At 40.0% G+C, this 25,515-nt stretch overlaps 1 protein-coding gene across 1 annotated transcript; it reads left to right on the top strand.

Annotated features, from left to right (window-relative positions):
* The first annotated feature begins 5,523 nt into the window (after window positions 1-5,523).
* Window positions 5,524-18,360, top strand: LOC114614782 (dimethylaniline monooxygenase [N-oxide-forming] 5-like). Its single transcript, XM_028760407.1, has 8 exons — window positions 5,524-5,726; window positions 7,083-7,271; window positions 7,733-7,895; window positions 9,687-9,829; window positions 11,518-11,717; window positions 13,811-14,160; window positions 15,292-15,364; window positions 17,132-18,360. The coding sequence occupies exons 1-8, from the start codon at window positions 5,592-5,594 to the stop codon at window positions 17,493-17,495; spliced, it is 1,617 nt and encodes a 538-aa protein (XP_028616240.1). The 5' UTR covers window positions 5,524-5,591; the 3' UTR covers window positions 17,496-18,360.
* The last annotated feature ends 7,155 nt before the right edge of the window (window positions 18,361-25,515 follow it).

Below are 25,515 nucleotides of genomic sequence, written 5' to 3'. Positions count from 1 at the left end.
AATAAGATAGTTTTGAGGTATCTCAAGCCATCAATCATCAATCAATCAATCAATACCAATTTAAGCATCTAACTATTTATAGAGATTAATACCTTAATTGTTATAAACACTTCCTACTTATTTTATTGAAAATATGTTATGGTAAGTATAGTGCAGTATTTTTCTCTAGACTTTTTCTTGGTGTGTCTGAGCGTGTATAACACATTTGTTTCACACTTATTATTCCTTTATCGTATGAAATAAGACCTAACCTATATCAGCATTTAAGTATTATTAGCTTTCCATCATAACATCGAGTTCTAGCATATCAAGAGGTAGGAACACATCATCTGGGAATTACACTTCCTCTGTGGAGAGGGACCAGGCCTTTCAGCTGAATGCAGGATAACTCTCACATGAGTGGATTACATTGCCTCATTTGGAGATCAAAGTGTGGTTCAAAGAGACGTGCAGGATGACACCTGAACAAAGGGAAGACTCCTGATGCTTATTTGTAAGCCAACTTCACTGATGAAGGGAATCCAGATACTAGGGAAGCACCAATTATTCTTAATCCAGTGTGCACCGAGCCCAGTCCTCTTTGCCCGGATGAAAACTCAGGTGCTTTGATGTTTGGTTAGAATAATTGCCCTGGCCCAGCTGTGTAAGAAAATTTCTAAAGATCAGGCTGAAGTTCAGTAGAGTGAGCAAAGGATCAAGTAATTGCGAGTAGACACCATCCGATGGGTTGATGTATGAACAGAGAGTAAAGGCATAGGAAATATAAGCTTCTTTCTCACTTCTAGAGCTAAAAGATTCTTCTGCTCTTACCTATGAGAATGCCAGGCCCTCTGATCTCTGGACTTCAAGATTTAAGCTAGCAACTCTCTCTCTATTCTTGTACCTTTGGCCTCAAGCAGAAACTTCCCATCAACTTCCCTGGCTCTGAAACTGTCAGATCTTGGATGTTCTACAACACCTCAGGCTTACCAACATCCTGAGGATTTCTTGCCTGTCATGATTATATCATTCAATTTCTCTAATACATCTCTTCTCTGTATTTATACGTGCTGATAGGCTATTGATTATGACTCTCTGGAGAACCCTAGATGATACATGAGGTATGGATCACATTGCTTTGGAAATGTGTACAAGGGTTTGTCATTGGAAATCCTGATATGATCTGTAAAAGGGGATTTTCTGTGCTCGAGAGCCCCAAGGCAGGAAACTGAATACTTATATCCTCAGAAGTGATTTGTAGCAAATATGTGGAAACACTTCTATCTGCAGTGATCACACATTTCAAAAAATATGGGTGGGTCCTTCTAGTATTAGGTGTGAAGATCCAGCTTTCCAATGGGGGTCCAGGGAAACCAGATGCTTATAAAAGAGGATCAAGGAGGGGCAGCACTGTGGTTTCTCTGGCAGTGGAGAGGATATCTAAGAGGAAGATCACCAAGAACTGGCACATAAAGGAGTGGATCAGTCTCCCACTCTTTTGATAATAAGCAACTTAGCCCAAGGAATCAAAGGCAGAAAAACCAACCGCAAAGCAGACACGACTCAATCCAGGAATAGGACAATACTTCCTTTTCGAAGACTGTGAGTTGGACTACCCTTCCTTTGGCTTCTGATGTCCCCAGAGACATCAAAAGATTTTGGTTAGCAGAAGCAATTATTCTTTCTGCCCTCTTCTGTCTTCTCTTCTAAACTTCTGTTTCATTGGTTTCAACCACTCTTTTCTGCAAGTAGAAATACAGCTCCTAAGTGCCAGGATTCCTTTCTTCCTTCCTTCTTTCCTTCCTTCCTTTCTTTTTTTTTTTAATTTTCCAAAAGGCCAAGCTTTAATAGAAGAGGCAATGAATAATATAGTCACCATTGAGGTAATTTACAATAGGTTGCCTAAGGTAAGACATTTCTTAGCATAATCCATTAAAGAAAAGTATATCTTACATTGTTCCATAGGCTTGAAATTGCTGCTACAGGCAGATTTGGGAATAATGATTACAAATGGTAAAGGGGATGCTGAGTACAATTAAAAGAATCAAGGACAAAAATGAAATAAATTGACTTCGTGTTATGGACCCATTTTGTTCAGATGTAAAAGAAAAAAAAAGAATACTTGTATCTGACCAAAGGATCATGTACAAATACATTCTAATTGCCTTTTTCATTTTTCATAAGGGTTGATCATATAAAGTTATGAACCGCTAAGGAAGCTAAAAAAGCAAGGGCTACCTTCCTAATCCTTGGACTGCCTTAAAGTATCATACCACTGTAGACAAATGGCTTGTCTGAATTTGTGCCTGGATTTTTCATTTTAAACATATTGTCATAGATTGAGACACAAATGGAGTGAGTGCAAATTTTATATTTAGAAAAATGCTAATGATATTCATAACACTCTTGTGTTGTTGAGAGTCATAGTCTCACTATACTGGTTTTGTCTTCTCCATGTACACAAAATTCCTGGGAAGATTCAAATCTTATTTCTCAAAATACACTGCTCCTGTGGAACCAAAATTCCTTAGGGACATGGCATTAAAGTATGAGAAAAGCTAGGAGCTAGAGAAAATGAAATAACACTGCATAAAACTAGGTAGGAACCACTAATAATTGGACAAGAATTTAATAGATACATCCTCTCCTCCCAACTATTACATTTTCATTATATTTTTTATACAATGAAAATTTCCAAGTAGTCATTAAAACGCTGGGTCCTGTGTACCGAGAGTATACTACCTTCCAGGCATTACCCAATATGAGGCAATTATGTCTCATAACCTGGATGTAAATTAAGCAGCTCTATTTTCATAGAAAGCAAGTGAAGTAACATAACTTTTGTAACCAGAAAAGAACTTTTTGAAAAGCAAGATAACCTTTGTTTCTTTGCAATCGTGGCAAGCAAGAAGATTCTTCACTGCAACAGAATTTTATGCTATTGAAAATCCTAGAGCCATTAAAATGCATTAACTCACCAGCCAAATATTTCCTGGAAGCTTCCATAGGAATAGAAATATATTAACAATATTTTTAATGGGCACGCTGTGTAGCATACTAATGTTGTGAGTATCTATGAATAGATACGCACATAAGTATGTTCACAAAATGACAGTCCAAAACTATGCACAGCATACTGATAACTTCTTGGTGGGACACGTAATTTTGATCTTTTCTTTTAGTTATGTATGTCATGATTTTTACAAAATTAACAAGCAAGAGTTAATTGTAGGATAATAAAAAGGAATAAACAAACTTCCTGAGCTTATGTAAGAGTTCATAGCTGCAATAGCTGTCTATAGATAGGTGACACTCTGGATACTACATGGATTTGAAGGTTGAAATAGGATGAGTTTTGTTTATTATGAGATTGAGTGGATTATCAACACCATTTTGAAATGAACATAGAATCTGTATTTTATGAAATAAGATAATGGATTGTATGGAGTATTTTGAATATGCAGGTACTTAAAATATGAACATATGTCTCACTGATTCTTGCCAAGTGAGGAAAAAGTAGTGGATGAAAATGGACATTAAGCCAGTGTAGGCTTGTTGCCCAAAGACCAAGACTTCCCATTCAAGCTGGGTTAGAGAAGATGGTCTATCCAACAACCTGAACAGGATTCCCATTTCTTTTTCCTCAAGTCTAGAGTGGAAACTGCCTGAGAGAATGGATTTCTCAGAGCCCACATTATGATGGATGCATGTGTGACCACAGTTCAGTTTATACCCTTCCAGGACATAAGACAGAGCTTCAGCAAAGTTCCAGGATAGCTTTAGCTCCTATCATAGGTACCAGAGTCTACATGCCTCCTGCCTGAGAGGCCATTTCCCTACCTGATCAGAATAAAGAGGGCAGAGAACCAATATGCAAAGCCCCTCAGGTGTATACCAGGTGGGAGTAAAGCTGGATCCAACCCCACCAAACTAAGATTGAGAAAAGGAGGCCCTAGTCTTAAAAGAACTGGGCACATTTCTGCATCACAGCATCCCATGCTATCCCTTGGAACTATCTTACAGATTCAGAGAATGTGATGTCTCCATCCTCATGTTTCACCATCTAATTGCAGAAGAAAGAGTATGAAGCAAAAAAACACAAGATCACTCAAATGAAGTTCTAAATGTTGAAATAACAAGTTGGGGTAAACAGGAGAAGCACAAAGACACTTAAAACAGCCAAATTCATTCACAGTAGCCAAGTTATGAGGTCAACCCTCTTGCTGTTCAATAGATGAATGGATAAATAAAGGTGCTATATAGCAATATTCAGTACAAGAAACAGCAAAAATGAAGCCCTTGTCTTAAGCTAAGGAGCCAGACTCAGATAAATATTGCATGCTTTCTCTCATGTGTAGAATCTAGAAGATAAGAAGACATGGGGGCAATTGTTAGGAAAGAGGAGAGAAAATCAAAGAGAATAATGGGAGGAAATACTAACAAAGCATGCCTTATACACGGATAAATATCACAATCCCATCATCTTAACAATTAGTATATACTAACTAAAGAATGTCAAAGAGGACATAAAAGGTGACCAATAATAATATATCTCTCAGAAATAAGTCGTGATGATATACTTGGGTTCATAGGGAAAGGGGTGACATTCTGACAAAAGGAGTGAGGAACAAGAAAATACCAAGCTAGGGAGGTCACCATATGCTGTGCAGGTCAGTGCTAGTGTGCAAGAGGAAGAGGCGAGGCGAGAGAGACATGGTAGAGCCTGGTTCCTGGCAGGCTCTGAAAGTGAAATAGACATATGATTCTGATTTAATTTTTTTAGCTTATTATTATTGCATACATGTCATTGCAGCATGTGGGAGTCAGAAGACCTCCAAAATTGTGATTGTGGAGCCAATTTCTCATTCCTCCATTACGCAGGTTCGGAGGACAGAATTGAGGTCATTGGGCTTGTCTGGGAAGTTCCTTTATCCTTGGAGCCATCTTGCCAGCCCAGAGCTCTAATGAAATAAGACATAACTATGCCTTTTCTACCATTGTTCCCCATACTGTCAACACTAAGACCACCCCGAAAAAATTTCATCTCAACTTATCAAATGTTGACTCAAGAGATTTAACTCATCTGAACCAGTAAGGTATACTGTTTTCGGTTGGCTCAAGAATATCTACAGTATCCTCACACACCTTCCTGCCAGGCCCCAGTAAGCAAGCCATACCATAGTCACTTTCATTACATACATAAAATCTTCTAAGATAAAACTTAATGCAATGTAAAACACATTGGATATATCTATTTTTGAAGGAGTTTTAGTGATCTGTAATTCCAAGGATATTCTGTTTCATTTAAATTAGAAAACTTTTATGATTAAATAACTAAATGATCTGGTGTTGATGGAATATTAGTGTGTAGGTAGATAGGTGTGTGTGTGTGTGCGCGCGCATGCTTGTGTGTGTGTGAATGTGCTTGTATGTGTGTGTGTGTGAATGTGCTTGTGTGTTTCTATTTAAGACAAAAAAAAAGCCTTGGTATAAGAAAATCAAGCTTCTATCAAATGGTAATGTTGCTAAAATAAATGGGAGAACAGGCCTAGCAATGAACTAGATTTTGCTCCTCAAGGAAAACTGAAGGAACCCTTTCTTATTCAGAGACCATGGAAGTAAAACAGGTTGCAATCATTGGTGCCGGCGTCAGCGGACTGGGAGCCATTAAGAGCTGCTTGGAGGAAGGACTTGAACCCACTTGCTTTGAAAAGAGCAATGACATCGGAGGGCTGTGGAGATACGAGGTAAATTTACAAGTTCTATTCTCATAAAGCACGATGCTATCTGTGCCTGAGAGACAGATGCTTTCTAACAGTGATTAGAACATGTCAATTTTAAATAATCTAACTATTCTTTACAGAGGAGCATTATCCTCTATCCAGACTAACTCAGAATTTCTCAAGTGCATGATTACGTGAAGAATCTTACTGCACTGTCTGTTACCTTTCTCGTCGCTGAGATAGCACACTTAGGAAAGCAACCCAAGAAAGCACAGATTTATCTCTGTTCATGGCTTTCTGTGTTTCAATACATCAAGGCAGGGACTGCATCACTGAGCTGAACAGCTGTGATCAAAGCAGCCAGAAAGCAAGGAAAATACCTGCACTGATATCCTTTCTCCTTTCTGCCTTTCTTCTAACCCCACCCACATTAAATAGCCACACATAGGAAGACCTATGGTTGAGGCTTCGTCTTTTGCTATGTATTCTAATGTTAATACTGGCCCCAAGATCTGATTGCCTCGGAGGCAAGAGAATCCACATACACACCACATGATGCTCTGTCACCTTGTTCCTTAATTTAAAACTATTGGTTGAATAAAGATGCCAACAGTCTATAGCCAAGCAGAGGGGTAGGTGGGGTTTTAGCTCCTGGGCTTGAGGTCTGAGGAGGACCATGAAGGGAAGAAAAGAAGGTGGAGAGAGGAGAAGATGCCATGGGGTAAGTGAATCATGATAGCATGGCCATGAGGGCTGCCCAACTGGAGTAACAGTGTCCCAGGCAGAACATAGCAAATTATATCTCAGAGTTATTGATAGAGAAGCAGACATACTAGCATAGAGGACAGAGATCTGCCCAGCTCTGGTGCTTTAGAGGCTTATTAGAAATATAAAGGTTGTGTGTCTTTTATCTGGGAACTAAATGATCTAAGGTGAAGTAAAAAAAACCCCGGATTAAGTATTTAATCACAACAACCTATCTATGATAGGTCTTTGCCCTAGGCAAACCTCTCTGGACATGCCTTCACTGATAAAACCAGATAAAACCAGTCCAATGAAGATGACAAGTTCATTACCTTCTTTTCAAGTTTCTCATCCCAAATCCTCTTCTGTTAGTTTTTGTTTTATTTCTTGTATTGTGATTGAGTATTTATTATCTTATTTTTTAGAATGTCTGAGTTACTGGTGTTTTGGGTCTGTCACCATGAAAATTCTAAGAGCATCCTCTAATGTTTTTATCCAGTTGGGCAGCACTATAGAACAGTGACACGCATTTTTCCATAAAATAAAAACCCAGCCTCACAGTTCACATCATCCCTAAATTCAGTGTGCCTTGTTTCCTACATTTCTGGAAGCCCAGGATTGGTTTGTTTCCTTTAGGAGTCAACAGAAAGCGGTAGGCCCGGGATATACAAATCTTTAACCTGCAATACATCCAAGGAGATGACGGTCTTTAGCGACTACCCCACCCCTGACCATTACCCCAACTTCATGCACAACTCCAAAATAATGGAGTATCTCAGGATGTACGCCAGCCACTTCGGACTCATGAAACACATCCAGTTCCAGGTAAGGAGTGAAACCCCGCCCACCGCCTACACACTGCTCAAGGCAAAGTCCACACACAAGCCAGCTGGGCACAGTTTCAAACTGCATTTCCCACCTGTGTCTCCCCCATGCTCATCATTCGTCATACAGATATATCTCTGTAATATCTTTTTCCTCAGCATCAAAGCCTTGTCTTGGAGGCTATTCTTCATATCTGGCTTTCAGTTAATTTACTAAAAGTAAAATGTGAGGCAGTGGAGGGGGAGGATTTTAGTGGGTTATTTTCGCAACCTACTCCAATCCGTGAGAGATAATACTTTTATTGATTCTGTATTAAAATCCTAAAGAACCAGGATCTCTAAGTGGAAGTAACAACTTGGTTTATTTGTTGAAATTCAGAATTTCTAGGTTTTTTTTTTTTTAACGAAGATGTGGAACAGTGCTCTAAGATCAGTGGTCCCTGTTGATTTCTTGTTTCCTAGACAAGAGTGTGCAAGGTGAGGAAGCGCCCTGAGTTTTCATCCTCTGGCCAGTGGGACGTTGTGGTGGAGGCTGATGGAAAGCAGAAAACGTACATCTTCGATGGGGTCATGGTTTGTAGTGGTCACTACACTGAGAAGCATCTTCCCTTACAGGATTTTGCAGGTATTTAACTGAATGGGCTACAAGAAAAATCCTGATCACAGACATTGAGAGATGTATTTATGTGGCACAGAATGGTTACAGAAGAAGACTGATTCCTTAACAGTCAGGAAAGACAACAGAAGCAACAATAAAACTGGAAACTAGAGAAGAGCCTTTCTCAAAAAAAAGCCATGTGAGACTGTGAGTGTAGAGAAGGCCATATGCACATGTGTTTGCATGTGTGTGTGCATCTGTCTGTCTGTCTGTGGAGAAGATACAAGGTCATATCTTTATATCATTAATGTGTCAGTGGAATGGAAGAGGGGTTGTCAGGAGAATCAGGGTGAGACCTTCATTAGGGACAGAGGGTGATGATACTGAAACAGGAAGACAAAACTGGAGACATTTCAGAGGAAACAGCACAGCTGAATTACAGAAAATATGTCCCAAAATTAGACTTTATGCCAATATTACTCAAAATTTTGAGATAGAATTAGTTTCATTTTAAAGGTCTATTTTCAATTTTAAAGAAAAGAAATGAAAGAGAAAGAACATAAAAATGGGTAAGGAACAATTTTATCACCCACATGGCAGCTCACAACTGTCTATAATTCTAGCTCCAAGGAATAGGACACTCTTTTCTGGCCTCCACAGCAACACGCACATGTGGTGCACAGACATACATACAAGGCAAGATACCTATACAGAAAATAAAATAAATAATTTTCTATTGTTTTCTTTTATTGAAAATAGATATTTTTCTCACACAATATGTCCCAATTATAGTTTCCTCTCCCTTCTACTCCTCCCTGTTCCTCCCTAGTTAATTTCTTAGCCAGATCCACCGCCTTTCTGTCTCTCATTAGAAAACAAACAGTATTCTAAGGAACAATAAAAATATAAAATAAAGTATAATAAAGTAAAATAGAATAAAATAAAATTAACACATCAGAATTGGAAGAAGAAAAGAAAATACAGAAGGAAAAGAGTCCAAGTGACAGCACAAAAAACAGAGACTTGATCATTGGCCCACTCAGGAATCCTATAAAAATATTAGCTTGGAAGTCTTGATACATATACAAAGGCTACCCTACAGGACATTTCTTAGACCTTTAAAGAAATATCTACCACAAAGTGCAATATACATCCAATGTAAAATAAACTCCTGACTTCAGAGACACAGCAAAATGTATAAAATATTTCATCAATACCTTTGTATGCTGGTTGTATATTAACATTTTAGGTTATGTTTGAATAAGAAATGTCACTGAAATTGAGAGCTGGCTCAGCAATTAAGACTGCTTACTCCACTTCTAGAGGACTCAAGTTTGTTCCCAGTATCCATGTCAGGTGGCCCATAAATGTCTGTAACGCCAGCTTCTAGGGATCCAATACAATTTTCTGAACTTCCCAAGTAGCTTCACTGATGTGCTCACACGTACACGCACACGTATGCACACACTTGGCTAAAAAAATACGATCTAAGAAAATCATAGACAGTATCATTTCTACCTATTCTTACATGACTGTTACAAAGTTGTCTACGTGGTGTTTGCATTTCATGAGTAATTATATTTGACAAATTTAAAATTGGACATTTAAAAACATTCATGTACTTTGATTTTGATCTTAGCCACAGAGTTTCGACTAATGAATATATTTCCTTCTTGAATAATCTTATTTTGTAATATTAGCAATAAATGCTGAGAACAGAGAAGGGAGTTATATTATATGAACGTGAAGCTTAGGAATGGAATTTGCCCCATGTGTTTTCCACTTCTGCTTATGACTTGGGGGATTTGACTCTTACAGGAATCACCAAGTTCCGGGGCAGGTATCTCCACAGCTGGGAGTACAAGCACCCTGACAGTTTTGTGGGGAAGAGAGTGGTCGTGATTGGAATTGGAAATTCTGGAGTAGATGTGGCAAGTGAGATCAGCCATGTTGCTGAACAGGTTTGGTGTCATACTCTAATTTTGTTCCTGGGTGTAACCTTGATCCCTGTGGAGACTGTTGACTCTAGGCTTTCTCTCTGCCTTTAACAGTCATGGTCTCATTTTGTCTGTAAGCTGAGAAAGGCAGCAGTCTTAGTCAGGATTGGTATTCCTGCACAAAACATCATGACCAAGAAGCAAGTTGGGGAGGAAAGTATTTATTCAGCTTACACTTCCACATTGCTGTTCATCACCAAAGGAAGTTAGGACTGGAACTCACACAGGGCAGGAACTTGGAGGCAGATGCTGATGCAGAGGCCATGGATGGATGTTACTTACTGGCTTGCTTCCCCTGGCTTGCTCAGTCTGCTTTCTTATAGAACCCAGGACTACCAGCCCAGGGATGTCACCAACCACAATGGGCCATTGATCATTGATCACTAATTGAGATCAATTAATTAATCACTAATTAATTGAATTGATCACTAATTGATGCCTTACAGCTGGATCTCATGGAGGCATTTCCTCAAGGGAGGCTCCTTTCTCTGTGATTACTACAGCTTGTGTCAAGTTGACACACAAAGCCAGCCAGTACAGCAGCTATGTGTTTTTCTTCTGAATATATATGAAGGGAATAATAGAAAAATACTAAAATAATGACATTCTTCGGTGTAATGAATGCATTGTGAAAGGCTAGAGTCAGTCACTTTGGAATTATCCACATGTGGCTACACTGGGGCGATAAACATTTAAATCTACAGAAAACCTCAAGTGAACATGATTTTGCAGAGAACAATACGCATGGACATGAGTAAGGTATTCCACTTATTTATGAATGACTAGCATAGAGCAGTAAGTCCATGGGAGCTCATTCATTAAGGATATAAAGAATAAGAAAAAAATAAAGCAGCCTTCTCTGCTGCAAATACTGCTGACTTCTAAGCATGAAAGGTCGATTTCTGTCATTCAGAATTAGACTTTGATATTAATTCAGGATACTCTCCAAGAACACATGAGAGTTCAAACTCCAGACGCTTTCTGTCCACATCTACAATCAACCATTCTGCAGGCTGCCGACTCACAGCAGGCTTTGGGAAATCTCTGCCATTGTGCCCTTGCAAGATAAGTGGATGTGTCTTCATTGCAAACCTGCCTCTTCCTTCAAAGTCTCAGTCAAATGACTCAAAATAGGCAGCAGAACTAATCGCCATAGGGTTTGTCCTGGGTTGGGTGACCTTACACTATTTATATGGAATTGTTCATTTGTAACTCTGAGCATATTTACAGTTTAAATTTTCCTATTTCACTTCTGTTGTTATTACATGATCTGCATTCAGTTATTTCTCCAGCACTGTCATTTATAGAATTACACAATATTCAGGGAACGTGAGGTTGAGCTTGTAACTCCCAATGTAAATAACCTATTTGGGCTAAAAATTGTCACATTCTTAGACCTAACACGTTTCTGACATCTGACCCAGCTAGGGGAAAGAAAGACCCAGGATAAACAGTAAGTGAATTGAAAAGGTGATTAAGTGAATTCAAAGGTCTGTTCACAGTGTAAGAGAAGAGAAGCAGGCAGGTGGTGAAGGGATGTGAGTAGTTAATACTGCTGCCTTGGCAATCAAAAAGCAATACTATCAGAATTTGAGATCAGTATGATTAGAGGGGAAAAAAATGGCTTACCAGGTGTCACTCCTCTATGACAGGTTTTCCTCAGCACAAGACGAGGGGCATGGATATGGAACCGAGTTTGGGATAATGGGAATCCCTTGGACACCGCACTCTTCACCCGTTATAATAGAACCATCCAAAGGTTCTATCCCACATTCTTGATCAACAGATGGGCAGAGAATAAATTAAATGCAAGGTTTAACCATGCCAATTATGGACTGCAGGCTAAACACAGGTAAGACCTATACAGCATTTAAGATAAGGAAAGATTTTTTAAACTACTCTGTCAGGCTGAAGAGATGGCTCAGCAGGTAGTAACATTTAATTCTTTTGTAGAGGATCCAAATTCAATTCCAAGCATCTAGAGGCTCACAAATGCCTGTGACCCAGGCTCAGGGGATCTGATACCCTCTTGTGGCCTTCAAGGACACTGCACCCTCACACACACACACACACACACACACACACACACTTAAACTATCATACAAACAACTAATGCTATACCAGTCAGTTGAATGTACAAGGCAAATGAGTGACATTCTAAGTCTTAGTAGAATTTATTGTAATTGGAAATGCTGATGGTCATTTCCTGCCCACTAGGCATTCTGGCCATTCGACTGAGGTGTAAAAGACTGCATTTAGCGTACACATGGGTGAAGCGGTCTTAAGTTCCAGCACCAGTCTTCCTCCCCCTGTCTCACTGCGCCAATTCACACTGCCACACACCCCTTCCACCACCACCTGTCACCTGCTCTCCACTCGTTTTCTAGGTTCAAATTCATGGTCCCACGGTAACCCTCCACCCTGCTGCCAACTAGGACAATTTCAGCCTTGGTATTTCTGACCATGCCCATGTGGTGCAGGCATATTCGAATCCTGCTGTCTGGTCTCTACTCTTCTATTGAGCACTTACACCATCTGCGCCAGTCACTACATGAAGCCTTACTTCTCAGAACTGTTGTGGTTTCAGATGACATCTGTGCACCCATTCTCTCTCTCTCTCTCTTTCACCCTTCACTGGTTCTTCCAACCCCACAGATGTTCTGCGTCTACTTCATTTCTTAGTGCCTTACCTCAACCTGACACTTCAAACTCGGTGTCATCCACATCGTCTTCCTTAGTCCTCTTCCTTCCTCACACTACATAGGTTTCTGTGTTTAAAAGTCTAACTAAGCCAGGTATAGTGGACCATACCTATAATCTCAAAAGAATTGCCTTATATACGTACAAATCTGGCCTGTACCACACTACACAGTTCATTCTGGGCCAGCCTGAGCTACAGAATAAGAATATGTGTCAAAACAAAACAAAGCAAAACAAAGCAGAGGAACAAAAACTAAGTATATAAGGCTGAAGAGGTGGTTCTGAGGTTAAAATCCCTGGCTGCACTTCAAGAGGACCTGGGTTCAATTCCTAGTACCTACATGGTAATTTACAACCCACCTATACCTCCATTTCCAGGGGATCTGACACCTTCTTCTGACCACTAAGAGTACTAGGTACACATGTGGTGATCTGATATGTATTCAGGCAAAACAACCATATACATAAAATGAAATGATTTTCTAATTAGCTAAACAATGTAAAAGATAACAAAGGCTTAAACTATTATAGGTTGCTAAAAAAAAAACAGAAAATTAGCACAGAGTTGTCTGTAATGAAAAAGTAGAGATTCTCATGACTAGTTTTATGATACTGGGCTTATAGGCCTGGTGGAGAACATAGAATATATAACATGATACATGAATGTATCAACTGTGAAGCACACCTGAGAATGGGGCTTTCTGTAAGAAACTCAGACCTTATAATTACCAAACATTAGTGTGTCACTAAGCACAGATATTTACCAGGGAAGATTCAGTATTAAAGTCACTCAGTTGCATATTGTAGAGCCTTGTAAGAGACGAATAACCAGTTTATGTCAGTCTTTGCATGATCCCAAGCACAAATGCCTACATCAACAGTGAAGACCTTTACTCCTGGCAAAAACCCCATCATTAAAATTTAGTGTTATCATGACTGGATTAGTGAGGTGTTATTTGATTCTTATGTCATTACTATCATCTTACAAATTTGAAAACTGATAATAAACTGTTTCATGAGCTGTCCAGAAACTCACCGTGAGAAAAAAGTAGAATAAGTAAGTATAAAGCCCATTCTGACTCCAAAATCAAGTTCTTCATTAATAAACACTGTCATGTGCCCAGGGAGGCAGTAAACAGTATTAAAATTATTAAATATTGCTGTGGTTTTCTAAGCATTAATGACATCAGCTTCTTTATGAAAATATTCATTCTAATTCTTATAATTATGTTCCCTAACATGCAGATTTCTCAGCCATCAGTCTATCTTCAGCGACGACCTGCCAAATAGCATCATTACTGGAAAAGTGCTGGTGAAGACGAATGTGAAGGAGTTCACCTCAACGTCCGCCATCTTTGAGGATGGCTCGGAGGAGATCGTAGACGTTGTTATCTTTGCCACAGGCTACACCTTCTCTTTCCCTTTCTTGGATGACAGCTCTGAAATCCTGGACAGTGAACACACAATGTTTAAATTTGTCTTCCCTCCCCAGTTGGAGAAGCCAACGCTAGCCTTCATTGGGATCCTCCAGCCAGTAGGAGCTACAATCCCCACATCAGAGCTCCAAAGCCGATGGGTTGCACGCGTGTTCACAGGTATGATGGTCTTTATAGGAGCAACCATGCTCTGACCACACATGCAGATGATAAAGGCACCCAGTTTTCTAATGTTAACCTATTCTGCTAAGGCGGAGGTATAGCTCACTGGTAAAGAATTTGCCTGGAATGCTCATGACCTACTTCTGGTTGATCCTTATCATTAAAAAATAAAAGCCCTCAGCTAACTTGGGATTCTATTTTCAGAGTGGCTAATAGCCCTGTTTTTATCAGAAAAGAGAAACCTGAGGCGAGGCTTACAGTCTACCTTTTGTTGGAGTGCTTCTTGAACCTCAGGAAAACCTTGACTGTCCATCCTGTGAGCAATTCATCTCACAGGGGAAACTTACTCACAGTGGCAGATAACTTTGTGTCTTTTTAAAAATTTTTTATTATATATGTATGTGTATTCCTGAGTGTATGTATGTGTACCAGGTACATACAGATACCCACAGAGCCCAAAGGAGTTTGTTTTTAAAAACCCTGGACCTAGAATTATAAATAATTGCAAGTGGCCTAATGTGGAGGCTGGGAACCGAACCTAGGTCTTCTGAAAGAGACGTCATCTCTCCAATTCCCCCAATGGCTCTAACTTGCATGCTATCAGTTTATGCCTGCTCCACCATCACCATGGCACCATGAGCCCAACTGCTTTCTCTCTGCTGCCCTGCCATAGAGAAACCTGCTACTTTGTAGCTTAATTAAAAACTTTTTTAAAGTAATGAAAAGGTTTAAGGTAATGGATATGTTAATTATTCTGAGCTCATTATTACCCCATATATACATGAATCAAAGCCTCACAGTGTATTTCACAAATATATGCAAATAGTGTATAATGATCAAAAAATCATATTAACATGAGTATTTAATAGTCTTGAGTTTTAAATAGAGATTTAAACCGAAAAAACAACTCAAAAACCTATTTTTTCCTGAGAACACTAACTCCCCTTGCTGGCAGCCTAAAGCTGACAGGAAGAAAATGGTCCTTCCAGGCAGTTTTCTATACATGGCTTTGACTATGCATTCCATGGAGAGTCATGGTTATGCCTATTCCATTTCAAAGCCATCCTTTTCTTTTTCTCTTTACTCAGCCCTCCTAGCAGTCCTCCAAAACCTATCTTGTTTTCTCAGGACTGCGAAAGTTACCCTCACAGAGCAACATGATGGTAGACATCAACAGAAGGAAACGGAAGATGGAAAAAGAGTAAGGCACCTGCTCTGAGGGAGTGTAGTTGTAGTTACTGCTACTGCTGCTGCTGCTGCTGCTGCTGCTGCTGCTGCTGCTGTTGCTGTTGCTGCTGCTGCTGCTGTTACTGTTACTGCTGCTGCTGTTACTGCTGCTGCTGCTGCTGCTGCTGTTACTGTTGCTGCTGCTGTGCTGCTACTGTTACTGCTGCTGCTGCTGTTACTGTTGCTGCTGCTGCTGTTACTGTTACTGCTGTTGCTGTTGTTGCTGCTGCTGCTGTTACTGCTGCTGCTGCTGTTATTGTTGTTGTTGTTGTTGTTAAAGTAAATGAAACCTGTCCAGAGGAAATTGCTTAATTTTCTTTTCATATGGTTTATGCCTAAGTGTGATCTGATACATTTGCTTTTGTTCAATGACACAAAGGCTCCATGTATTATAAAAAGAAAAAAGCCCAGCAGATGCATCATAAGTTCCCACACTAACTGAAACACCCCAGAATGCCGAGTCCATGTAACCAACAATCTCCAAACAGACTTTAAAAATAACAGGAAGCAGTCATTCACTTCTTGTAAGAACTATGGTTGAAAAAGACTATTTTTTGACCATCGTTTGTTGTTGTTTTTCTAAGATTTTATTTATATACATCACCACTGTCCTCAGATACACCAGAAGAGGGCATTGGATCCCATTTCAGATGGTTGTCTTATGGTTGCTGGGAATTGAACTAAGGACCTCTGGAAGAATAGTCATTGCTCTTAACCGCTGAGCCATCTCTTCAATCCCAGAAAAGAATATTTTAAAATAGTTAAATTCAGAACCTAGGAGAAAGACAAACATGTTAATAGAGTAGCTAGAAGATGGATGCACAGTTATTTCGATTTATTTACCTGCTACTCTGGGTAGATCTTCCCTCAAAAGCACCCTCAGGGAAATTTGAAAGAATTGGTAAGACAATCTTGTCACAACTCCCAAACATTAAGAAATGTGTTTATTTTACTATTTGGTTTTCCTTTTCAAGAAATGGCCTCTATGATATATCAATTCTCCTTTTTCTGATACCACAAATATAATTTTTTGCCTTTATGAGTAACTGCTGCTCCCCTACCCCTTGTTTCCCATCCCCATCTATTTCATTTAGCCAGACGACTTGTTCACATTTTATATTTTTAAAACACTCATTCATGTCTTCTAAATACTTTGAAAAGTTTTGATGGCTTATAAATTGTCCATAATTTTAATTTTGTTCCTCTTTTACTCAAGAAAAAATTAGCCTGGGGCTTCTAAATTTCTAAGCTTATGGAGCAAGTTACTATTGCCTGCCAGTATCCAGGGGCACAATTTGTATCCAGCAATGGATACATGACAAGGTATTTTGTGTAGCTCGAAAGCCTGAAATAGACTGCAGTTTAATAACAGCCTTCTACACAACTCATGATTCTTGCCTGTCACTTTTATATAATGGAACAGGACTCTATGCCTGCAGAAAAGATACATATAATATCTCCAAGAATTAATCTAATCACTCGTTCAACCATTTCTGTACTTCCGTCATTCTACGGGACCCTTTGGGAAGCTTAAAGATGTCAATAATATAGGACTTATCCTTAAAATCTATAGTAAAGCATGTGTACAAAGTGAAGATGATTTATAGTAAGGCATGTAGGCGAAATGAAGACGATTTGTAAAAAGAAGACAATAAATGTGCTATGAAGCAGAAACTAACCCCACTGGAAATTCAGGGGTGAAGTCTAACCTGGGCATTTAAGTATTCCCTTCTTGTTCCAGGTTTGTGAAAAGCCCCAGAAGCATACATCGAGTGCAGTATATCGACTACATGGATGAAATTGCTTCTGAAATAGGTGTCAAACCCAACCTGCTCTCTCTCTTCCTCTGGGATACAAAGCTGGCCAAGGAGATTTTCTGGGGACCCTGTACGCCATACCAGTACCGTCTACAAGGGCCGGGGAAATGGGCAGGGGCTCGGGCAGCCATTCTGTCTCAGAGAGACCGGATCCTCAAACCCCTGAGAACCCGGGTGCTCAAAACCTCTGAGACATCGTCCTCTCGTCTATTCTGGGCCAGATGTATCTGTGCTGTCATTTTTTTCTTTGTTCCTGTGCTAGTTATCATGCATGTCATATATCAGTGATCCCGTACTGACAGAGAGAGAACCAGTCATTGCTATTTGGCATGCATGCCTCAGAGTCAAGTGAGGTAATGGGGAAAGATATTCATTAGATTGACTAAGACACGTCTGAACACTTAAATGGAAGCAAAGTTACTCGATTACAGATCTCACAAGGGTTTTATATGAAGGGGTTTTAAAATGCATAGCTCATTTCTACTTTATTCCATAGGTGAAAGGACATACCTTATGTTTCCCAGAATAAGGTTATATAGGGCTAATACAAGCAAAGTTTAATAAACAATAATATAAGAGAGGTTAAGCCAGGCATAATACCCAGATACAGTATATGGACTCAGTCTATCTCCCCAAGATGAAGAAAGCACATCTTTTCAGTAGAAAATCTGACAGTTACCACTTGAATTGATTGAACAGTGCTGAAAATTTAGTCTATTTCTTTTCACATCATTATATTGTTTTTTTTTTTTGAGGAGTCAGTATATTTTATTTGATAAATTTTATCTACAGAGTTTACTGAAATCATTTTAATAATAGCCAGATTCTTCTAGATTTCTCACTCACAGAGTTATGTTGTAAACCATTACAAACTGCCTCCCTCCTGGTCACCCCCTCCCATAGTCTTCCCCCTCTCCCCATCTCCTTCTCCCTTGAGTGGAAGCTCCCCTGGGTATCCCCCTCCCAACCCTGGCACTTGAAGTCTCTATGAGGCTAGGCACATCCTCTGCCACTGAGTACAGACAAGGCATCCCAGCTAGTAGGACATATCCCACATACTGGCAACAGCTTTTAGGATAGCCCCTGTCCCAGATGTTCGGGACCCTCATGAAGGCCAAGCTGCACATCTGCTACATATGTGCAGGAAGGCCTACGTCCAGCCCGTATATGTTCTTTGGTTGGTGGTTCAGACTCTGAGATCCCCAAGGATCCAGGTTAGTTGACTCTGATGATCTTCCTGTAGAGTTCCTATTCTTCTGTAAGAGTCCCCAAGCTTCATCCATTGTTTGGCTATGGGTGTCTGTGTCTGTCTGAGTCAGCTGTTGGGTGGAACCTCTCAGAGGACAGCATATTCTTGTCTACAAGCATCATCAATAGTGTTAGGAATTTGATGCTTGCCCATGGGATGAGTCTCAAGTCAGGACAGTTATTGGTTGGCCATTCTCTCAGTCTCTGCTTATTATATGATAAGAAAACCAACACCATGCGATCTTACAAAAAGTGTTTACCTTGAGTGTGATCATGAAGAGTAATCAGAGAAGTGAAGAGGATGAGACATTCTTGAGATATCTCACTGATAGTCTAGAGGAAAGTCTGTGTCACCAGATAGTAAAAATATCATAAATCTTTCTATAGTAATGGAAACCAAGGAAGCATAGACCAGATGCAAGTTTTAAACGTGTGTGAGCTGTTTTACGACAACTGGGGAAATCAGATGTGCGCTGTTTTATATGGTCTTACCGGATTCACGTTTGTATTAATGAGTGCCAAGTTTGTAGATAAAGATCCTCATCTGTACAAGATGCGTGTGCCGAGGGAATTGGTTGTGGTGACACTGTAAAAAGCCTTTGCGGGGTGTGGAAGGGAACAAAAGAGGGAAATGTGTGGTGATTCTAGGACAAGGGTTATAAAGTGTTAATTCCTTCGGCGTTTTTGTAAATTTGAGAATTTCAAAATAAAAGCCATATTCACGTGATGGTTAATATACGTGCCACAGGTAGACCACAAATTCAGCGTTCATGTTTTTATTAACCAAGCCATAAAAAGGAAATCTAAACAGATAAGTGAGGTGCTATATTTAACAAAAATGTCTTGGAGACGGGCAGTCTAATGGCAACACACATTCATTGTGAGCCGGTTAACCATGTCACAGTGAAGTTAGTTATGATCAGTGTTTAAAAGAGTAGGCCAATATCAGCACACTCTTCAAAATATGTTTCAACCAGCATAAATTTTAATGAACATACAGAGCATAGCTTCTGAAACTCTTTGGGATAACATTCTTACAAGCCTAGGGTTGTTATTTTAATTGTAGGTCTTTACCTCAATATACAAGAGACTCCAGTCCTTTGGAGGAATTGTGAGAGAGACTAAGCAGATTCTATAAGGGAGGTCACCTTATACCAAAGATTTGAGCCCCAAGAAGACTCAGTTGGGGACCAGGACAGTTTTTAGTGAGCTGTGTTAAGTCTGTTCCACACAGACAAATGTTTGATTGAAGCCTGGAGCTGTACAGGCTCTAGCAAAGCCGAAGAGTTTTACTGTGAAATCCAATTCTGGGAAAGGTTTCCATATACTCATTCACCAACTTCCCATCCAATATTTAAACTGTGAGCTGTACCCCCAACATGATAGGACATATTGTGAGAAAGCAATTTACCAAACTGAAAAGTTAAGAAATGTCCATCCAAAAACTTTAACTTTACGTGTGGTTTAGACAAGAAAACATCCCCACTTTTTTTCTTAGCAACAATCAACTAACAGGATCATTTGTCTAGATGGTTCCCTCAGAGCTCAAAACGCTAAAAACATACTGTTGTTTAAAAATTGTGAATATAAGAGAGGATAAAAGAATACATTATTCTATGTTAAAATTCCAAGATTTTATGAAAAGTCCACACCATGGATCACAGTATTTCTCTCATTTGGAGTTTCGACTTAGACATACAAAAGACCAATGGTTTGAAACTGAACAAGGCTTCTTTTTCTTATAAGGTAAACCAAAAATAGCAGCACCGAGTAATTAAAACTACTTCAGAGTTGACTGAATATAGCATGATAGACAGACTTTTCCCATCATCCCCTCTTCTATGTGGAGGATCACATTAGCCCTAGAGTCATCTCCTCTCAAGCCAGAGACTGTAAAGAATGAATCCCTTCCTTTTTCATCAGGCAGAAGTCTGATCAGGCATCTGAGATCTCTCACTTCCTGTCTTGCCTATAAGATGACCCAGGTGTGGAACAACCACTGTGGATAATTTTCAACCTAAACTCCCTTGAGGGTCACCCTAGAATAACTCAGGGGGACTACGAGGAAGCCGAACTCAGCTGCACGTCAAAGCTGCAGTCTCTCCTAGGATTAACCAGCAATAAAAGTCCTGTTTTCATTTCCACACACTTATCTCCTGTGTCTTCATCCCAATTTGTCTCTGACTTAGGAGAGATATAATAACTTCTGTAACTGTGACCCAAACTCAAACAAAAAGAAAAAAGGAGGGGGACTCATTTTGTAGACGCAAGAATGAAAGAACAGGTATAGAGTGAGAGATGAGAGCCGCGAGCTCTGGGCACCTTCCGCAATACCGAACAAGGAGGCTGGAGATGTACACGCGGGGTAGAGGATCTGAGGGAGGAGGCATGGAGTCACAGCGTGAGATCCTGCTACTTCACATGACCCTTTACACTTCTGACATCGAAGAGAAGAAATGGAACCTGTGGGCTGATACATGAAAAGTTAGCAGATCATAAGACTGACACATCTGACTGACTTCTCTAGGCACTCCATGGCATGCCACTCTTGGGTGTAGACGGTTGAGTTTATTAGACAGTGTAACGCTCTGACTAGTGATACTATTAATGTGTAATACTCCACTCCCCTAATGACTTAGAGAAAAGGTAAGATTCATTCTTCACAAATACTTCAAATACTAAAGCCAACAGTCCATGAAACTCTTGATTCCCTCTTTGCTCAGAGGTTTTCCTGAGGAATCTGTAGGTTCATTTCTGGTAGTTTGCTTGTGGCTGTTGCCAATGGGATCCTTCGCCTGGTTCCTTTTTCAGGGAGCTGTTCATCACTCTCAGGAAGGCGGTGGTCCTGTCTGCAGCTCGTCTCTTGCTTCCTTCCTTCCCTGAGTCTGTTGTTTACACCCTCCTGTCCTGACTCAAGCCCTCTCTGCTCTTATTCCACTTTTCCAGTAAAAACTCCTGCCCTTTTCTTTACTCCCATTGATTTCAATTTACACAAATGTCCAAGCAGTTTTCAAATGACTACTCTAACCAACCACCATAGGTATGAAATTCACTAAGTTATGGTTTATGAAACAGATCTGAAATTGCTTCCGAATAGCAAAATGCAACCGTTGATGGCCTTGGTGTGGTTAACCTCATAAAAGAAAATTCAGAAAACTTATGAGCTCAGGCCTAAGACCATTTTTTTTCCTAAGACCATTTTCATATTAAGTACACATTCCTATGTACATTTTATATTAATTATATTATATTAATGCAAGCATATCAAGTATACATTTATTAATATTTATCAGAAATAACACCTCTACATATTTTGCCAGAAATTCACACGGTAATAAGCACCTTTTATCCACATTCTTCAAGAATATGGGCAATGTTCTAAACTCCAAAATTACAAAAGCTGGCCCAGTCAGAATATTTTTTGATAATAAAATTAACGAGTCTCATAGTTTTAAAAATAATTCCTTATCAAAATGTATACTCTTAAGCTTCAGACTATTTGTGTGTGGCATGGTTGCAACTTTGTTAGAAAGAAATGGATAATATGCCATGATATGCTACAACGAGTGTCAGTGTGAGGGAGTGTGGACTGCCACAAGATTTTGGACCTTCACCTGACAAGTTTTCTCATGAGTCAATGAGCAGAGTCAGAATCTGAGTTTGTTTGAACACTTTACCTCTGAAGGTTACACGAGACTTCTAAGACTCATTATAGAGCTTGGTGTGTTTCTCTTCCACACCTGTCTTCACTGTGTGCTAACAATCCAGATGACCTGTGATGTTCACCAAACAACAGGAACACAGGTCAGTGTCTACAAGTTTTTCTCCCTGCTGTTGTGACATCCATATGCATTCACTAAGAAAACCACCAATCCTGAAACTTTCTGTGTCTCCAAAGACTCCTCTTGTATTAACTCAGTAACACTAACTCCTTGAGGAGCTGAGCCTCAGTGTCAACATGTCTTTCTGTTTTCTCTTGCAGCAGAGTTTTATCTGTGGCCTCCACACCATCCCCATTCCAGCCAAGGTCCCACCTTCACACAGCCCAGGGAGACCAATGTGTTTAAGGACCACTGCTGATGCCTCAGTGTAGCAGAAGGAACATGCAGCCTCAAAGACACAAGGTCAGCGTTGGGAGCTTCCAGGCCTCTGGGCTAGAGCAGCAGATAGGGAGTATGGGCTGTGTAGGAGCTGGAATTCAATCTGGCATCAAATTCCAAGTTGCACGGAGCAAGTTATTAATTTCTCATCTCTCCTAATATAATTCATTTAAATTAAATTCATATAATTCATTTTTGATGTCTTTATTCATCCAAAACCTTAATATTTAATATTTAAATGTTATAGCAAAAAAAATAAATGCAATACGTGGCATATCTTGAAATGTTTTCAGCTACCCTATTTCACACTTCATTGAAGAAAGTTTTAATGACTTCATCCTTAACTCTTTCTTTACACTCAATCATCCAAAAATATAAACCATAGGAGGAACCCAGAAATATACTGCTAAAGCCCATAGACATCAATGTCAGCATGACCACAATTCAAACTCTAGTCTTACCCCATAGTACTATGTAAGACTGGACAAGCTGACTCACCTGACTATGTCTCTGTGGTCCTGTATAAGGCAGAGTTCACCAGAGGAACAAAAGGAACAGAATATATGTGATTATGAAGGGAGTCCACTAGATAGGCTCATGCAGTTGGGGTTGAATGCTCTCACATGGGCCATCAGCAGGCCAGATAACCAAGGAAATCTGCAGGTGTTCAGTCAAAGAGGATGAGAGCCTCTGGATATTAAAGAAGCCCAGTGTTGAGGCTGAAGGCCTGAAGAGCCTGGAGAGCCACTGGGAAAAGGCTGAAGAATCTAGCATCTCATGTCTACGGGTAACACCAGCAACTGCCACAGAGGGTTAACAGCCAGCAGGAGATGTTTTCTATCTTCTTCTGTCCCATTCAATCTAGGCTCCCAGACTGCTGGATTGTGATTCAGAACAGCTATCCTGATCTCAGTCTGTTGACACACTACCACTGTTCCCTGGAAGCAAGTCACAGATACACAAGAGTATGTATGCTTTGCCAATTCTCTAGTCACTTTGTCTCCTACTCCGGTCAGGATGACAACCAGCATGGTCTTTTGCAGTTCTCATTCGTGATGTGTGAATTGTTAACCATCCTTACCCCACAGAACATTTGTAATGAATAAATAAATACAGCAGGAGTGGAGCCTCTTAGCCCTGTATTTTGTAAGTGCTGAGTGACATGAGGACCATAATCTTCCGGTGCATCCCAGCCTCCTGAGGAAGTCAGAAATACAAATTAGGTCATGGTCTTTGACAAAGCAGCATAAACAGACAACTTAAAAAAAATAGCTTGATTGGCAGAATCATCCTTCCAAAACGATAAAACTCATGTAACTTGCCTGTTTGTTTAGCCAAGGCACTCAGGAAGTCCCATTGACAGTGCTGTTAAACTATGTTACCTTTCCTGTACTATTTTGTTAGGGACATCATATATGACATCAGCTGAATGTGATCGGCCTTCTAGTTGGTGTCATTCTTTTCACAGTAATTGTGTCCTGAATATTAAAAACAAAAGTAACCCTAGCCAGTTTTATTAGAAAGGAATACCAAACAACTGTGGGTGCCTGGAACTGGCAGAGGTATTCTATATACACACATCTATTGGAAGACCCATTTGTGTTAACAAGGAGCAGTTAATGAAGTTTCTAAGAATAATAGATCTTTCAAGGTGTTTACAGTAAATAAAGTACACAGAAAGACCCAAGTTTCCTCTCTGAAAAACATTACTTTCTTATAGACTCTATAAAATAGTCTTATAAACTCCTTGTGATGATTTGAATAGAAACAGTAGCCCCCATAGACTACTGCTTGTCCCATAGGAGTGGCATTATTAGGAGGTGTGGCCTTGTCAGAGTAGGTGTGGCCTTGCTGAAGTAGGTGTGGCCTTGTTGGAGGAAGAGTGTCACTGTGGGGGTGGGCTTTGAGGTCTCAGAAGCTCAAGCTACACCCAGTGTGACACACAATCAGTTCTGCTGCCTGCATATCAAAATATATAACTCTCGGCTCCTTTGTACAGCACCCTTGTCTGCCTGCACACTGCCATGTCGATGATGGACTAAACCTCTGAAACTGTAAGCCAGCCTCAATTAAATGTTTTCCTTTATAAGAGTTGTCCAGGTCATGGTGTCTCTTCACAGCACTAGAAATCCCAACTAACATACTCTTATAGAATATAGAGAAAGTATAGTGGAGTTGCCAAGCCCATCCCAACTTCTTCCTGATGCTTTCTGCTACATCCCTGCCCAGTATTTCCATGGCAGTGGCTTGTTTCCTTGTCCCCTTTTTAATATATAGTCATCCTATGAGTTCTGTTCTCTTAGAAGTGGTTTAATTTAGATATATTTCATGAATGAAAGGAACTTGAAAAATGAGCAAAGGGACCATGTGATCTTTCACACAGACAGCGGTTTTGAACATTGCACTAAGTTCATACAGAAATTTGAGTTTCTCTAATAGTGTCATTACGCAGTAATGATTGGCCTCATGACAATTAGATAAGCAATGGCCGCACATACAGAGAACAGGAGCCCTCTCCTACTTGCATCCCTGCACACACCATCTCTATGAGTCTATGCAGTATCTCTCAATGCCTCCCCCACCAGCATCCCTCTTTTTATATCAATGACAGAGACGAGTAAGACACCGTAGCAGGAGTGCCTCACACACACATACGCATTTTTGGATGTGAAGCAGAAGAATAAGACCTTGAGCCACAGAGGAGCTTTATAAGAAGAGCAGTGATTATTAAGCAGATGAAAGTGAGGTGACTGTCAGGCACTACGTAAACTTGCATTTTAGACACGTTTCCCTCAGCCCACGTGTAGCTCATGAGTGGCGTGAATACTAAGGAGGAGAGAGGGTCGTACAACTGCTTCAAAACACCAGAGCAGCCTAGATGTTTTTCATAATGTGACACGAATACTTCTTTTTTGCTGCTGATAGAAATTCACATTTTCCCACTGCAAAGCTAACCTAGT

This window comes from Grammomys surdaster, unplaced genomic scaffold (genome assembly GCF_004785775.1).
Source record: "Grammomys surdaster isolate TR1022 unplaced genomic scaffold, NIH_TR_1.0 130, whole genome shotgun sequence".
Classification (NCBI taxonomy): Eukaryota; Metazoa; Chordata; class Mammalia; order Rodentia; family Muridae; genus Grammomys; species Grammomys surdaster.
The sequence above is the reverse complement of the archived record's forward strand: the minus strand, read 5'-3'. Positions and strand labels throughout refer to the sequence as shown.